The sequence below is a fragment of the Gossypium raimondii genome, chromosome 5 (assembly GCF_025698545.1).
Source record: "Gossypium raimondii isolate GPD5lz chromosome 5, ASM2569854v1, whole genome shotgun sequence".
NCBI lineage: Eukaryota > Viridiplantae > Streptophyta > Magnoliopsida > Malvales > Malvaceae > Gossypium > Gossypium raimondii.
The window spans coordinates 768,856-784,678 of record NC_068569.1 but is presented as its reverse complement, the minus strand read 5'-3'; the positions used below and the strand labels follow the sequence as shown (position 1 = coordinate 784,678).

At 35.3% G+C, this 15,823-nt stretch overlaps 2 protein-coding genes across 2 annotated transcripts; both read left to right on the top strand.

Annotated features, from left to right (window-relative positions):
- Nucleotides 1–497: 497 nt before the first annotated feature.
- LOC105767349 (pentatricopeptide repeat-containing protein At4g30700) lies at nucleotides 498–3,407 on the top strand. Its single transcript, XM_012586847.2, has one exon. The coding sequence runs from the start codon at nucleotides 603–605 to the stop codon at nucleotides 2,967–2,969; it is 2,367 nt and encodes a 788-aa protein (XP_012442301.1). The 5' UTR covers nucleotides 498–602; the 3' UTR covers nucleotides 2,970–3,407.
- A 3,392-nt stretch (nucleotides 3,408–6,799) lies between these two features.
- LOC105767345 (cellulose synthase A catalytic subunit 1 [UDP-forming]) lies at nucleotides 6,800–13,301 on the top strand. The gene is made up of 14 exons (XM_012586840.2): nucleotides 6,800–7,021; nucleotides 7,419–7,614; nucleotides 7,706–7,887; nucleotides 8,312–8,426; nucleotides 8,519–8,705; nucleotides 9,012–9,278; nucleotides 9,413–9,758; nucleotides 10,145–10,282; nucleotides 10,384–10,509; nucleotides 10,817–11,029; nucleotides 11,122–11,386; nucleotides 11,628–11,824; nucleotides 11,922–12,272; nucleotides 12,388–13,301. The coding sequence occupies exons 1-14, from the start codon at nucleotides 6,941–6,943 to the stop codon at nucleotides 12,973–12,975; spliced, it is 3,252 nt and encodes a 1,083-aa protein (XP_012442294.1). The 5' UTR covers nucleotides 6,800–6,940; the 3' UTR covers nucleotides 12,976–13,301.
- Nucleotides 13,302–15,823: the final 2,522 nt, after the last annotated feature.

Below are 15,823 nucleotides of genomic sequence, written 5' to 3'. Positions count from 1 at the left end.
TAACACTCCTCGTGTACTTCATTCGACATTAGATTTTTTATTTTATATTACACATCAACAAATAATTTAAAAATTATAAAATATTCATAAGAATTAAAAAAACCATAAAATACACACAAATTGACATGCTGGATGAGGTATTTAAAATTTAATGTTTTAATTGATGTTTATGTTAAAAATATAGTGTGACTATTTTTAAAATATTAATGGCTAAATTTATTTTTTTAAAAGGTCGTGAGTTAATTTTAACTTAAAAAGTTTCAAACAGTTAAAACTATAGGTTCGATTATATCTATACTATAACTTCCCATAACATTGATGAGAATAATACATTTCAATATACTCAATTCACACATTAATGGATTGATAATAATATTCATTTTAATCGTTAAGACCATTATGCTTTTATTTTTTTTATTAGTTATCTTTTATCTATCATTTTTAATATTAAATATTAGAAATTTTATAAAATTTTATTCACAAAATCAACAGATTCAATAAAATTATCAGGATTTGCCATTGCTCTCTGTTTCCCGCCATTTTACCTCTGGTATGATTCAAAGCGAGAGAGAGTTCGACTCTTGGTTTGCATAGTAAAGCAGATGTTAATGAAGTCCGCAATAACAAGCACTTACTCCCCCACAGGAAGTCGAAACTTTTTCCTCAACCTACTCAAGAAATCCACAACCCTTTCTCATCTCACCCAAACCCACGCTCAGATCATCCTTAATGACTTCCAAAATGATATCTCCACCATTACTAAACTCACTCACAGGCTCTTCGACCTCAAGGCCACCTCCTACGCACGTCACCTATTCCTCTCCATCCCTAACCCCGATCTCTTCCTTTTCAATGTCCTCATCAAAGGCTTCTCTAACGCCCATTCCATTTCGCTCTACACCCATTTGAGGAAATGCACTCATCTCAAGCCTGATAACTTCACTTACGCTTTCGCTATCGCATCTGCTTCAACCCTTTCGGATGAGAAAGTGGGGATTTTGTTACATCAACATGCGGTTGTTGATGGGTATGGATCGGATTTGTTTGTGGGCACTGCCGTTGTTGATTTTTACTTAAAGAATTGGCGGATTGACTTGGCGCGAAAGGTGTTTGATAAAATGCCTGTAAGAGATACAGTGTCGTGGAATTCTATGATTTCTGGGTTGGTTAGAAATTGTTGTTTTGATGATGCGGTTTGGGTGTTTGAGCGTATGCTTAAAGATGGTGGGATTCCTTTGGATTCAACCACTGTGGCAGCTATTTTACCGGCTTTGGCTGAGCTGCAAGAATTGACTTTGGGAATGGAGGTTCAGTGTTTAGCTATAAAACTGGGGTTTCATTCGTATGTTCATGTGCTTACCGGATTTATTTCATTGTATTCAAAATGTGGGGACATTGAGGCAGCTAAGTTATTGTTTGGAGAGATACGCAGACCAGATTTGGTTTCTTATAATGCAATGATTTCGGGGTATACTAGCAATGGTGAGAGTGAGTGTTCAGTAAGGCTCTTTAAACAACTCCTTGGTTCCGGGGAAAAGGTCAATTCAAGCTCAATTGTGGGGTTGATTCCTGTCTTTCATCCTTTTGGTTATTTAAGTCTTACTGACTGTATTCATGGTTTCTGTGTGAAATCTGGTATTCTCTCACAACCTTCTGTTTCAACAGCATTAACTACTGTTTATAGCAGACTAAATGAGATTAAATCTGCACGGCTGCTTTTCGACGAGTCTTTTGAGAAAACACCAGCCTCTTGGAATGCTATGATCTCAGGGTACACCCAAAATGGATTGACCGAAGCAGCAATATCTCTTTTTCAAGAAATGCAGAGATCCAAAGTTAGTCCCAACCCTGTCACGGTTACAAGCATTCTTTCAGCTTGTGCTCAGCTTGGAACTCTTAGTCTGGGGAAATGGGTACATAGCCTAGTTAAAAGCAAGAATTTTGAGTCTAACATATATGTCTCAACTGCTTTAATTGATATGTATGCAAAATGTGGTGGCATTAGCGAGGCTCGAGAATTGTTTGACTTGATGGTGGGGAAGAATGTGGTGACTTGGAATGCAATGATTTCAGGTTATGGTCTTCATGGCCAGGGCCAGGATGCACTAAAGCTCTTCTCTGAGATGTCACATTCTGGGGTTACACCAAATGGTGTGACATTTCTTTCTCTCTTATATGCTTGCAGTCATGCTGGCTTGGTGGAAGAAGGAGAAAAAATATTCCAGTCTATGATCCTTGATTATCACTATAAGCCGTTACCTGAACATTATGCCTGCATGGTTGACATCCTTGGCCGAGCCGGCCAACTAGAAAAGGCCTTAAAGTTTATAAAGGAAATGCCAGTTGAGCCAGGGGCTGCTGAATGGGGTGCATTGCTTGGTGCTTGTGTGATCCACAAGGATAAAAAGATTGCTCGTGTGGCTTCTGAAAAGCTATTTGAATTGGATCCTGAAAGTGTAGGATATTATGTTTTACTGTCAAATTTATACTCAGTTGAGAGGAACTATCGACTGGCTGCTTCGGTCCGGCAAAATGTTAAGAAAAGGAAGTTGGCAAAGACTCCTGGATGCACTTTAATTGAGATCAGTGAAACTCCACATGTCTTTACATCTGGTGATCAGTCCCATCCTCAAGCATCAGCAATCTATGCAATGCTAGAAAAATTAATAAGGAAAATGAAGGAGGCAGGGTTTCAGACTGAGATTGATACCGCATTGCATGATGTAGAAGAGGAAGAGAAGGAACTAATGATAAATGTTCACAGTGAGAAATTAGCCATTGCTTTTGGTCTTATTGCTACAGACCCTGGAACTGAAATTAGAATTTTCAAGAATCTACGAGTTTGTGTAGATTGTCATACTGCCACTAAATTTATATCCAAGATCACTGAGAGAGTCATCGTGGTTAGGGATGCTAATCGGTTCCATCATTTTAAAGATGGTCTTTGTTCTTGTGGAGACTATTGGTGATGAAATAACCATTCAGCTCATTGAATAATATAGTTTGGGCTGTCATCCAATTGTGGCATGTTAAATGTAATTAACAGTATGTTTAACATTCCATGCCTGTGTTCTATAATTGGTTGGTTTTCTAACTATAGAACTGGGAGAATACCTATAATAATCGGATCATTCGAGTTCAAGCTTTTGGTGATCTTTAGATTTTCATTGGTTCATGCTTCCTGTTTCCTTATACCCTTGAAGATACGTTGTGCATGAACAGATTTTGGGGTTACTGTTCATTGAAAGAGGTATGATTCTTGCAATTTTGACTTCTTGAGGATGGTATTTAGACTGGGAATTTTTTTTTTTAGAGTAAACTGGGAAATTCTTTGTAACTTACTTTCATTGATGTATTTTGTTGTTAGTAATAATTTTCAATGAGCACCAGTTATGATTGTTGTTAAATACTTGTGTTTTACTTTTATGTGTGTGGTGTTTTGAAAGAAAAAATACCATCAGTTCTCAAATCACAAGAACCAAATGATGAAACATAGTACCGTAGTTATTTATTACTGGCATATTTCTAGTTACTATTTTCACTAATTTGCTTTTGTGAAAGCCCCAACATTGGCTGTCTTGACTTGTATTTTTCTTTATATTATTTTAAATTCTAATGGTTTGTTAGAATTGTTTATGAAAAAATAAAATAAAATATTAATTGATTCAATTAATCAAAATACTTTCATCAATGAAATTTAAAAAAAAATTATTAAATTAGAAAAAAGTTGAAAATAATTCCACTGTGAGTTTAACAGAAAAAAAAAACACTTCTCGCACCATAAGGTAGAGGGTATATTTGTAAATTCGGAATGAGTTGAAATCCTGTAAAATTAAGAACTTGGAGGAGTATAGACTATTGAGTCCACCGACAGGCAAAGGAGTGGCAGATGCGGAGTACCGGCAATAACCGGTACTTTTAAGAACAGGCTATTGCCAGCAAGGAAAAACGTTGTATAATGTGTAAGTTGTCCATTTCCGTGAAGGAAAGTGGTTAAGTGTCAGCTGAACACGTGTAACAATATTACCGGGTTGGTAAGCAAATAGTAAAAAGGGGTGAAGAGCCGTGTGGCTAAGCTAAACGGCTAGTTCTGAGTGTAAATTAATATAGATGAATTATCTCATATATCTTTGGTTTGTAAGCATATAAAAGATAACTAAATATAAATTTTTAAATTACAAATGATAAACTATATAATTGTAAATTACACGAGGGTTTGGAATATCTATAATCCTATTCTTTAATTTGTTCACGACTAATAATAAATCATCTATTAGATTTGCTAATAAAAATACGAGAATAACTGTAGAAAATAAATTCTTTTTCAGAAAAATAAAATTAAAAAAAAGAAATTACAACATGTAAAATTGTTACCTATGAAATCATACATATTATATTATAGGAATACACTTTTTTGGTAACCAAGGAACGCACTTTTAAGAGGCTTTTAAATTTTACTTTTAAGGCTAATTTTAAAATTATTATATGATTTATTCAAAATTTAATTCTATTTAGATTAATTTTATTTTTAAGTCCTACGCATTTTTCAGTTATATCAATTTGATCTCTAATTTATGTTTTAATTTCTACAAATTACTTACTACAATTTTTTACATGATTTACATGTTTATGTTTACTCTTTTACAACATAAATTTATTCGATTTAGTGTTCAGGTTTAATTTTGATTTTTTATAATTAGTGTTTATAATTTAGGTTTTAATTTTTACAAGTTGAAGCTATCATGTTTGTTATATGGTCTATGAAGATTAATCTTTTTTGGAGTTCATAGTTACTCCTCTTAACAATGTTGTTTCCAAGATTCGAACCCAAGCTCTCTTCACGAGACTGCAATATGCCTTATCGTTGTCCAACACTAGTTGGTTAAAAACATCTATGAATATCATATTTTGTACATATTTGAGATTAAGGTAAACTACACCCAAAGTCATTAAACTATTAATAAGTTTATGTTTTGGTCACATAACTTTAAAAAGTTACAAAATGGTCACTGAACTATTTGAAAGTTTTCATTTAAGTCATTGAGTTGTCATAACCTAGTGTTGTATGGCATTTTCTGTTTGCACCGCCTGCACCAATTAAAAGTTCTCATTCCCTTTTTCTTCTATAGTTAAAAAAAATTCATGAAATATCTTTGAATGTCATATATTTGTGAACCAAAATCTAAACAACTTTCTTATTCGGTTTTTAACATTAACTGTCAGATCGATTTAAATCTAAGGTATATTTTTCTACTTGTGATGGGTATAGATTCGTCATACCAATCGTCGATTCACGTTTGGAACTTGCTATCCAGATTTAAAAAAAAAAAAAACCCTTAGTGGCTCAGTGACTTAAATTAAAACTTATGAACAGTTTAGTGACTTAAATGAAAAATTTCAAATAGTTTAGTGGATCATTTGTAATTTTTGAAGTTAAATGATTAAAACATAAATTTATTAATAATTTATTGACCTTAGGTGTAATTTATGGGGCAAAATACCAAAAAAGGCCTATTTTTTAAAAATTTACCGAAATGGGCCCGATATTTTATTATTTACCGGAATGGGCCATTTTCCCCGAAATTGCATCCACGTCAGCGCGATGTCAGGGGGCGTGTCAGCAAATCGCGTCCACGTCAGCGTAAATTTTAAAAAAATAGGACTTTTATGTGTAATTTGCCCCTTTTTTTAGTATTTTGCTCCTAATAATACATATTAATGTATTACTGTAATATGTAGCTCAAATTATGTATTGTAGTTAATATTCATAATATTGTAGCTCAAATTGTCAATCCGTGTATACTATTGTACTAATAATATATATTAATATAGTATTGAAGAGTTAATTGATTAAAAAATAAATGCAACAAGTACAAAAAGATTCAAATTTATTGACAATAAGATTTGAACCAAGGTACTAAGGGAAAAAGCAAGCATATTAACCAACTAAGCTAAACTAATTAATTAACATATTATAAAAATACTGTTATTATCTTAATTATATTATTTACGTTCTAACGATTTATCGGACCTATTCCATACACGTGTCAAATCAGAAAAAATAATACAACAATTCTGTAAAAAAAAATCCGGTGTTTACTTCAAATAAATAAGGAAAATAATGATTTGAATGTTTCAAAATTCAATTTTAAACCGAAAAAATCAAAATTTAGAGGTAAAAAAGGATCTTTTTCGACGAAAACTGCGGCAAACCACCTTCGGTTGTTTGTCAGCGCGTAGATCACGAAAAGTTATTCGAAAAAAAAATCGTCTCAATCAGACAACCGAGCCAAAAGTTATGACCTTTCAAAGTTTTCCAAGCTAAAAAACACAAACTGTTAATGAATTATTACTTCCACGTCAGCAAATCGCGCTTACGTGGACGCGATTTGTTGCCACATAAGTAATCGCGCTGACGTGAACGCGATTTGCTGACACATCCCCTGACATCGCACTGACGTGGACGTAATTTCGGGGAAAATGGCCCATTCCGGTAAATAATAAAATACCGGGCAATTTCGATAAATTTAAAAAAAAAGGACTTTTATGTATAATTTACCCTAATTTATCATTGAAATTAAATGTAATAAAGAAGTTTTTAATTAAAAAGTCAAAGGAGGCTATAAAGCTGAGGCAGCCGAGCCGTAATGACAAAATCAGCAAAGCCGAGCAGTGTTAGGTAGTAGGGGGAGGGAGATAGCAACTGGTTCACCCGGTAAAATTTGTTACATCATAGAAAATAATAAAATACTAAATAATTAGAAAAAAATAAGTGATAAAAGGGACAACCCATTAAGCCCACACAATAGCTGGAATGAGTATGGGGAAGATGGAGACGGCTTGTTGAAGGGGAGAAATTGCCGACAGCTTTTTCTCACTTCTCTTAATATCTATATTTTTCATTTAATACCCTTCCCTTTTGATCTGTAATAACAATATAATGGAAGCAAGTGCTGGAATGGTGGCCGGTTCTCACCGGACTAACCAGTTGGTTCGGATTCGCCATGATTCTGATAGTGGGGTTTGTCTCATTTCTTATTTCATTATTCTAGTTTGATTTTTCTTTTATCATTTTTTACTTATTCTAATAGTGTGATGTTAAGATCTGAGTTTTGTTATCATAGAAAAGGACTTAAAAAGTTCATAGTTGTTAAGATCTAACGGTCATTTGAGTGAAAGTAAATTCAATTCTTTACTTTGAAGCTTATTGACTGAGGAATTGAATGATTGGTTAGTGAACATAATCAGATCTTGAGATTTGGTTCTGATTTTTATTCTAGACACTCATCTGTAGAGTCTGGTCATTCGATGATTTGCTGTGGCTATTTGGTTTTATATTTAAGCATATGGTTTTATTTGGTTCAACTGCAAATTTTCAGAAGATTTCTAACTGCGTTAATTGTCCTTTCTGAATGCAGCCCAAACCGCTAAAGAATTTGAATGGGCAGACATGTCAGATCTGTGGTGATAATGTTGGAGTTGGTGCTGCCGGTGATGTGTTCGTTGCTTGCAATGAGTGTGCCTTCCCAGTTTGCCGGCCTTGTTATGAGTATGAACGGAAAGATGGGACTCAGTGTTGTCCCCAGTGCAAGACTAGATACAAGAGGCATAAAGGTTTTTTTGTTTTCTTAGGAATTTCGTTTTATGATTTGGCTTCTAAGATTTTTATATCATGTGTGAAGTAAGTAATTTCTGAATATTTCAGGGAGTCCTAGAGTGGAGGGAGATGATGATGAGGAAGATGTTGATGACTTGGAGAATGAGTTTGATTATGCTCAAGGACTCAGTAAGGCTAGGAGGCAATGGCAGGGTGAAGATGTGGATCTTTCTTCATCCTCGAGACATGAATCTCAACAACCAATCCCTCTTCTAACCAATGGCCATACGGTAGGCGTTTTATGTGCTTCTGTACCTATTCATGTTATGGAGTTTGCAAAGATGCGATTATCTGTTTCATCTTTTAGTACCCTTTCATCTATCTACTTGGTGATCAAGCTGTGCTGTTCAATTCCTGAGTTTCCGTTTCAAAGTTGGAAAACTCAAGTCATACATTATGGTTTCTCCTACTTAGATTTAATTGGCAAAATCATTTCATTCTTGCTTGGTTTTGTAGCATTGCAATCTTGCTATCATCAGCCTTTTAATTCTCATGTATAGCCCAACATGGTTTGGTTAAATCATAAGAAAAGCCTTTTGTATTTGGGGAAGTGACTAGCTTTGCTAATATATTCTCTGCTGATTAATACCATGAGATTTATGATTTCTGCTACTTAAATGGTCATTTTTCTAACTGATAGGCCAACATTTTCAGGTTTCTGGAGAAATTGCTACACCGGACAATCGATCGGTGCGAACGACATCAGGTCCTTTGGGTCCTTCTGAAAAGAATGTTAGTTCTTCTCCTTATGTTGACCCAAGGCAACCAGGTAATTAAGTCATTGGGTTTGTTTACGAGATTTTTCTTTTCCCCCTTTTTGAAGTGTTTATTATCTCAATTATATGTCATCTGTTCTTGTAGTCCCGGTGAGAATTGTGGATCCAACAAAGGACTTGAATTCTTATGGCCTTGGGAATGTTGATTGGAAGGAAAGGGTTGAAAGTTGGAAACTCAAACAGGAGAAAAATGTGATGCATATGAACAATAGATACCCTGAAGGGAAGGGAGATATAGAAGGAACTGGTTCGAATGGGGATGAATTGCAAATGTGAGCTTATCTTGTCTGGAATAGAATTTAAATTAGTTTACCATGTTCCATTGAGTGTTTTTATATATCTAAATGACCATATAAGTTACATTAAGTTTATTTTTTCAATCTTTAATTTTGTTTTTTCATACTTAATTTTTTGGTCAAATTTTAATTTGGAGTATTGTCACTTTTTTTATATTTCTATCTCTAGATGCAAGTTGTGTCCATTCCTTTTGACTTTGTAGTCATAATTGGAATGATTTTTTACTCAGTTGATGTCATCTATGCATTTGATTTTGAAGTTTGATGGTTCTTGTTCCACAGGGCTGATGATGCTCGTCAACCTTTGAGTCGTGTGGTGCCTATTTCTTCGTCTCACCTGACCCCTTATCGTGTTGTCATCATTCTCCGTCTCATCATTTTGGGCTTTTTCTTGCAATATCGTGCAACACATCCAGTGAAAGATGCATATCCATTGTGGCTAACTTCTGTTATCTGTGAGATTTGGTTTGCTTTATCTTGGCTTCTAGATCAGTTTCCAAAATGGTATCCCATTAATCGTGAGACCTACCTTGACAGGCTAGCTTTGAGGTCAGTTCTATTACCTCGCTGATGGTTTGTTTCATATTTGGCTGAAAAAATCCTTTGCTCTTGTCTGCCTATGTATATTTTTTGTGCTGTTGTCTGTTATCATAACATTAATATTGGTTGGCTCTGTTTTCTAGATATGACCGGGATGGGGAACCATCACAGCTATCCCCTGTAGATGTTTTTGTCAGTACAGTGGATCCACTCAAAGAGCCTCCGCTTATCACAGCGAACACTGTCTTGTCAATCCTTGCGGTGGATTACCCTGTGGACAAAGTAGCTTGCTATGTTTCTGATGATGGTTCAGCTATGCTGACTTTTGAAGCCCTCTCTGAAACTGCAGAGTTTGCAAGGAAGTGGGTGCCTTTCTGCAAGAAGCACAGTATAGAGCCTAGAGCTCCTGAGTTTTATTTTGCTCAAAAGATTGATTATCTAAAGGACAAGATAAAGCCTTCTTTTGTCAAGGAGCGTCGTGCAATGAAGGTCGGTGTAAAGATGCCTAATTATGCTTATGTGTGCCTTCTTAAACATTGATTCCTGGACCTATTAAGATATTTATTAATTTACAATAGACCTTAAAATGATTTCCTGTCCTTTTTGTGGGTATTTCTTGGTAAGCTTTGCTTGAAACTGTCCATACCTTCGTATATTTTTTTGCAGTTAGACACTGCATAAATAAGTAAATAAAAAACTGAAGAAAGAATTCCGCAATAGGCCTAAGTGGGTTCCAACCCAAGTACAATGAAAATTTTTAGAACGTGAGAAAATAAAATCTAAAAAAATGTTTCTTCCACTCACTATTTCCTATTAAATGGGAAAAAGATGTCACATTTTCTAACATTGAGAAAGGTGAAATTTTCTTTTGACAGAGAGAATATGAAGAATTCAAGGTGCGGATCAATGCCCTTGTTGCCAAAGCTCAGAAAATGCCTGAAGAAGGTTGGACAATGCAGGATGGAACACCATGGCCTGGAAATAACCCAAGAGATCATCCAGGAATGATACAGGTATTATCCTTCAACTGAGTTGCATTCCAGTAAAGTTGGTTCTGTGATTACTTACTATCATGGTTCTTTCTATTTTCTAATGTAATTTTGTTGAACAACAGGTGTTTCTAGGTCATAGTGGGGGGCTTGATACTGATGGAAATGAGCTACCTCGCCTTATCTATGTTTCTCGTGAGAAGCGACCTGGCTTCCAACACCACAAGAAAGCTGGAGCCATGAATGCTTTGGTATGCAATTCTCTGCCCTTTTTCAATTTCACTATGTATCTCTTAAGCAGTCACAGATGTCCTCTGGTCTTTTTCCGGGACTGCATCTAACCGAAATGTTTTAGAGCATAATATTTATAGTCAGTTGCATACCTTTGCAATAATCCTTCCTTGGTTCCTTTGCTGGATATTGTTTACTAAGGAATGTGTCGTGTAGACATATGGGCCAGTTTTTTGTCAGGAAAATCGTTTTAGACCTTCTGCCCTTGCAACTTGGTAGGGCGATTGTCTGTTTCATTTTCTAACCTGGGCATCTTTTGATCCTCAGATTCGAGTTTCAGCTGTTCTTACCAATGGGGCATATTTGTTGAATGTCGATTGTGATCACTACTTCAATAACAGTAAAGCTCTTAAAGAAGCAATGTGTTTCATGATGGATCCTGCCTATGGAAGGAAGACGTGCTATGTGCAGTTCCCTCAACGTTTTGATGGCATTGACTTGCACGATCGATATGCCAATAGGAATATTGTGTTCTTTGATGTATGACCCGTTAATTTGGCTTCATTATAGAACTTGTTTCAAATTACTAGTTAACGGGGGATGGTAGTTCATTTTGTGCTTGTATTTTGCAGATTAACTTGAAAGGGTTAGATGGCATCCAAGGTCCTGTCTATGTGGGAACTGGTTGCTGTTTCAACAGGCAAGCTCTATATGGGTATGATCCGGTTCTGACAGAAGCAGATTTGGAACCAAATATTATTGTTAAGAGTTGTTGTGGTTCAAGAAAGAAGGGAAAGAGTGGGAATAAAAAATACATTGACAAGAAGAGGGCAGCTAAGAGAACTGAATCGACCATCCCTATTTTCAATATGGAAGACATTGAGGAGGGTGTAGAAGGTGGGCTTTTGGTCGAAACTACTCTATTACTTTCTGATTTTTATCTCTAATATAGTACTAGATCCTATCATTCTATATTGCATATGATACAGTGTGGGTTCTTCCCTTTTCAGCGTGGCTGTCTTAAAATTTTTATTATATCATATTTTTCCAGAATCAACATTATTCAAGATCATGCAGTTTGTATAAAAGTATTGCCCATGGTCTGACTGGTCTCAATTTCATTTATTATTTTCTGCAGGATATGAGGAAGAAAGATCTCTTCTCATGTCTCAGAAGAGACTAGAGAAGCGATTTGGTCAGTCCCCGGTATTTATTGCTGCTACCTTCATGGAACAAGGAGGCATTCCACCATCAACCAATCCTGCAACACTTTTAAAAGAAGCAATCCATGTTATTAGTTGTGGATACGAGGACAAGACTGAATGGGGCAAGGAGGTCAGTTGTGAAGTATCATGGCCTTTAGTAGTGCCCTTACCTGGTTTCCCTTTTTATATGTGTTAACCCTTTTTTTTTTTTTCCCTCTTGTCACTAGATTGGATGGATTTATGGTTCTGTTACAGAAGATATTTTGACTGGTTTTAAGATGCATGCTCGTGGGTGGATATCAATCTATTGCATGCCTCCTCGTCCAGCATTTAAGGGATCTGCTCCTATCAATCTTTCTGATCGTCTGAACCAAGTGCTTCGATGGGCCTTGGGTTCTATTGAGATTTTGCTGAGTAGACATTGCCCCATATGGTATGGTTACAAAGGAAGATTGAGGCTTCTGGAGAGACTGGCATACATTAACACCATTGTTTACCCCCTCACCTCTATTCCTTTGCTTGCTTATTGTATGCTTCCTGCCTTTTGCCTTCTGACAGGAAAATTTATCATTCCTGAGGTAAGTGATTACTAGAGCTTCCCTTTTTCCTTTGAAACTGATTTCTACCCCTGTAGCCCTCTAAAAACTATTTCCTCTGACACTGATGTATGTTCTTCCTCCAATCTTTTTGCAGATAAGCAACTTTGCTAGCATGTGGTTCATTCTCCTTTTCGTCTCCATTTTTGCCACTGGAATACTTGAGCTTAGGTGGAGTGGTGTCAGTATCGAAGACTGGTGGAGAAATGAACAATTCTGGGTCATTGGTGGGACATCAGCTCATCTCTTTGCTGTTTTCCAGGGTCTTCTGAAAGTGCTTGCTGGAATAGATACCAACTTCACTGTCACTTCAAAGGCGTCTGATGATGATGGCGATTTTGCCGAACTTTATGTTTTCAAATGGACATCACTTCTCATTCCTCCAACCACAGTACTCATTATCAACCTGGTGGGCATTGTGGCCGGCGTGTCGTATGCTATAAACAGTGGTTACCAATCCTGGGGTCCTCTTTTTGGCAAGCTTTTCTTTGCCATCTGGGTGATTGCTCATTTGTATCCTTTCTTGAAAGGTTTGGTGGGTCGTCAAAATCGTACCCCTACAATTGTCATCGTGTGGTCTATACTTCTTGCTTCCATCTTCTCATTGCTGTGGGTGCGTATCGACCCCTTCACCTCAGAAGCTACAAAAGCTGCCGCTAATGGTCAATGTGGCATCAACTGTTAGTTCATTTTCGGATCTTTTTATTCCGGTAAATGCTGTCTCTCCTTCAAGTTGGCTATTGTGTATATAACCAAAGAGAAAAAAGAGATGTCGGAGGCCATACATGTGCATGATATCAGTTTATGTCTCGAGGAATTTATATGTTTTGTAACACAGATTGGGACCTAAGACCAACAACCCTAGTATCTTTGTGTTCACTTCTATTCGTCTACGTGGTATTGCTGATGAAGTTCGATGTTGATGTTGTGTAATTTTACAAGTATATTTTTTCATTATTATGTAGTGATATTTATTCACCCAATGTTATGAAAGGGACTTGGTTCTGGGTTTTTTTTTCTTTTTTGAAGTTCATATTTTTTTCTGGGTAAATAAAAAGAAGAGTAAGCCTTACGCACAAAGAACTAAATAGAACAAAGCCGGTTACTAGTGGCACCCCATTTATCTCCAAGTAGCACATGCATGATTCCAGCAAAGACTTTCCCATCCATGGCAATCAAGCAAAGAACCAAGCCATATAGCTTGAAATATAAAATTACTACTATTTTGAATAATTATATTTGATAATATCGAGATGGCCGTAATTACGATAGGTATATGTTATCGTTTCTGCGTCGCATGTCATAATTAAGCTTTAAAAATTATTTTAGCAATTACTTAATAATTCAGTTACTTTTTTAAACAAATATAATTTTTTTATATGATTTCGTGGTATGATTTTAATAGAATATATGCTGATGTGGCATGAATGTTTCGAATAAGATTGCGTAAAAGTTAAAACAACGACACTATGCCAAGTAAGCGCATATCACTTTCATCATTATATGTAATTAAAAACTCAAGAAAAATCAGCTACTAATTATATGCCTACGAGGACGCGATTTGTTGACGTGGATCAACAGTTTATGTTTTTTAGCTTGGAAAACTTTGAAAGGTCATAACTTTTAGCTCGGTTGTCCGATTAAGACGATTTTTTTTTTGATTTCGAATAACTTTTCGAGATCACTGTGACAAACAAACAGAAGGCGGTTTGCCGCAGTTTTCATCGAAAAAGATTCTTTTTTGCCCCTAAATTTTGATTTTTTCTGTTTAAAATTGAATTTTGAAACATTCAAATCATTATTTTCCTTATTTATTTGAAGTAAACACCGGATTTTTTACATAATTGTTGTATTATTTTTTCTGATTTGACATGTGTATGAAATAGGTCTGATAAATCGTTAGAACGTAATTAATATAATTAAGATAATAACAATATTTCTATAATATGTTAATTAATTAGTTTAGCTTAGTTGGTTAAGATGCTTGCTCTTTTCCTTAGTATCTTGGTTCAAATCTTGTTGGTAACAATTTTGAATTTTTTTTGTACTTGTTGCTATTGATGTAATATTGAAGAGTTAATTGATTAAAAAAATAAAAGATTCAAAATTTATTTTTTCAAAATACCAAAAAAGCCCTATATTTTTAAAATTTATCGAAATGGGCCCGGATATTTTATTTTTTTGACCATTGGGTACTGTTCACGCGAGGGCCGAAATCGTGTCACGTCGGTAGCGAGATCTTGATGTGGAAGGAAATCGCTTCCTTGAAAGCGCGATTTCCTTCCACGTCAAGATCTCGCTACCGACTTGGACGCGATTTCGACGCTGCACTCGACATCGCTATTGATGTGGACGTGATTTCCCCGAAAAAAGATAATTTCGGAAAATAATTAAAAATAAGCCCATTTCGATAATTTTTGAAAAAAAAAAGACTTTTATTGGTAAATTGCCCAAGGACTACATCACTAATTCATATATCTTTTTCCTTTCTTGTTCCGGATTACATTGGTTTGACCAATTTCCACGTTTGCATAGGTTGGTCGAAATCTTTTTTATCTTTAAAGAATGAAACATGCAAATTTAAATTTGCAATAATTAATTTAAATTTGTTTATTAATTTATTTTTAATTAATGCCATAGGTTGTACTATATAATTAAAATATGATTAATTTATTTTTAAATTCAAATAAAATTTAAATACTTTAAACTTGCATTTAATTCAATTTTAACAAAAAAGTTATTGATATCAAATATAAATAAAAACTTAAAAGGAAAATATTAAAACACGTCAGATGCTTACACTATTAAATAATAAAAAGCAAAACCAATTAATAGAAGATAATTTTATTTCTTTATTTAAAATATACGTAATCCATATTATCAAAAAAAAATAGGCAATCCATAAATGTTAGGGCTACTTTAGGGTTATTTAAATAATACGCCTATTATTTGCCGCAAAGTCATAATTAAGCCTACTGCTTATTATTCTTCTTGTCACTAAAAATGATGGAAGTTCCAGTTCAAGAACAAGTTCGCGTCTTCGAATTAAGTGCCGAATTACAAGACAATCGCCATATTTTTCCAGGACAATTCGTGTTTTAAATCAAACATCGTTGTTCTTGGGACCCAAATTCCTACATGTTCGGATTTAACCTCGAACGCTTGTCTTCCCCAAACAGCATCCAGCAACTGGTTTACGAAGCCGTTTTCAGTACCAAACAGATTTTCGAGGAAACCAACGTTAAATCATTGACCAACAGCATATCGAAATAACTCGCTGACAATTACAGTTTTGGGCTTGAAACAATCACTGAACCCGACTCACCTAAAGTGCTCATCGTTGTTGATGTAAACCAAACATGGGTTTTTGGCAAGATGGGTTGTCAAGTTTATAAAAGAGGATGGTTTGATAATGGCGAAGCTGTTGTTGACGAAGAAGGTATTTTGATGAGGTTGACATGCTCGTTGGAGTTAAGGTCTGGGTTTTTGATGATGTTGGTGCCGGTGCCGGGATTGGGTTCGTTTGAAGCATG

Excerpts from the sequence above, each read along its gene's own strand:
- LOC105767349 (XM_012586847.2), top strand. The coding sequence starts at position 603 with ATGTTAATGAAGTCCGCAATAACAAGCACTTACTCCCCCACAGGAAGT.
- LOC105767345 (XM_012586840.2), top strand. The coding sequence starts at position 6,941 with ATGGAAGCAAGTGCTGGAATGGTGGCCGGTTCTCACCGGACTAACCAG. Across the intron at positions 11,387-11,627 it reads CATTGAGGAGGGTGTAGAAG|GATATGAGGAAGAAAGATCT; the intron begins GTGGGCTTTTGG and ends TATTTTCTGCAG. Across the intron at positions 12,273-12,387 it reads GAAAATTTATCATTCCTGAG|ATAAGCAACTTTGCTAGCAT; the intron begins GTAAGTGATTAC and ends ATCTTTTTGCAG.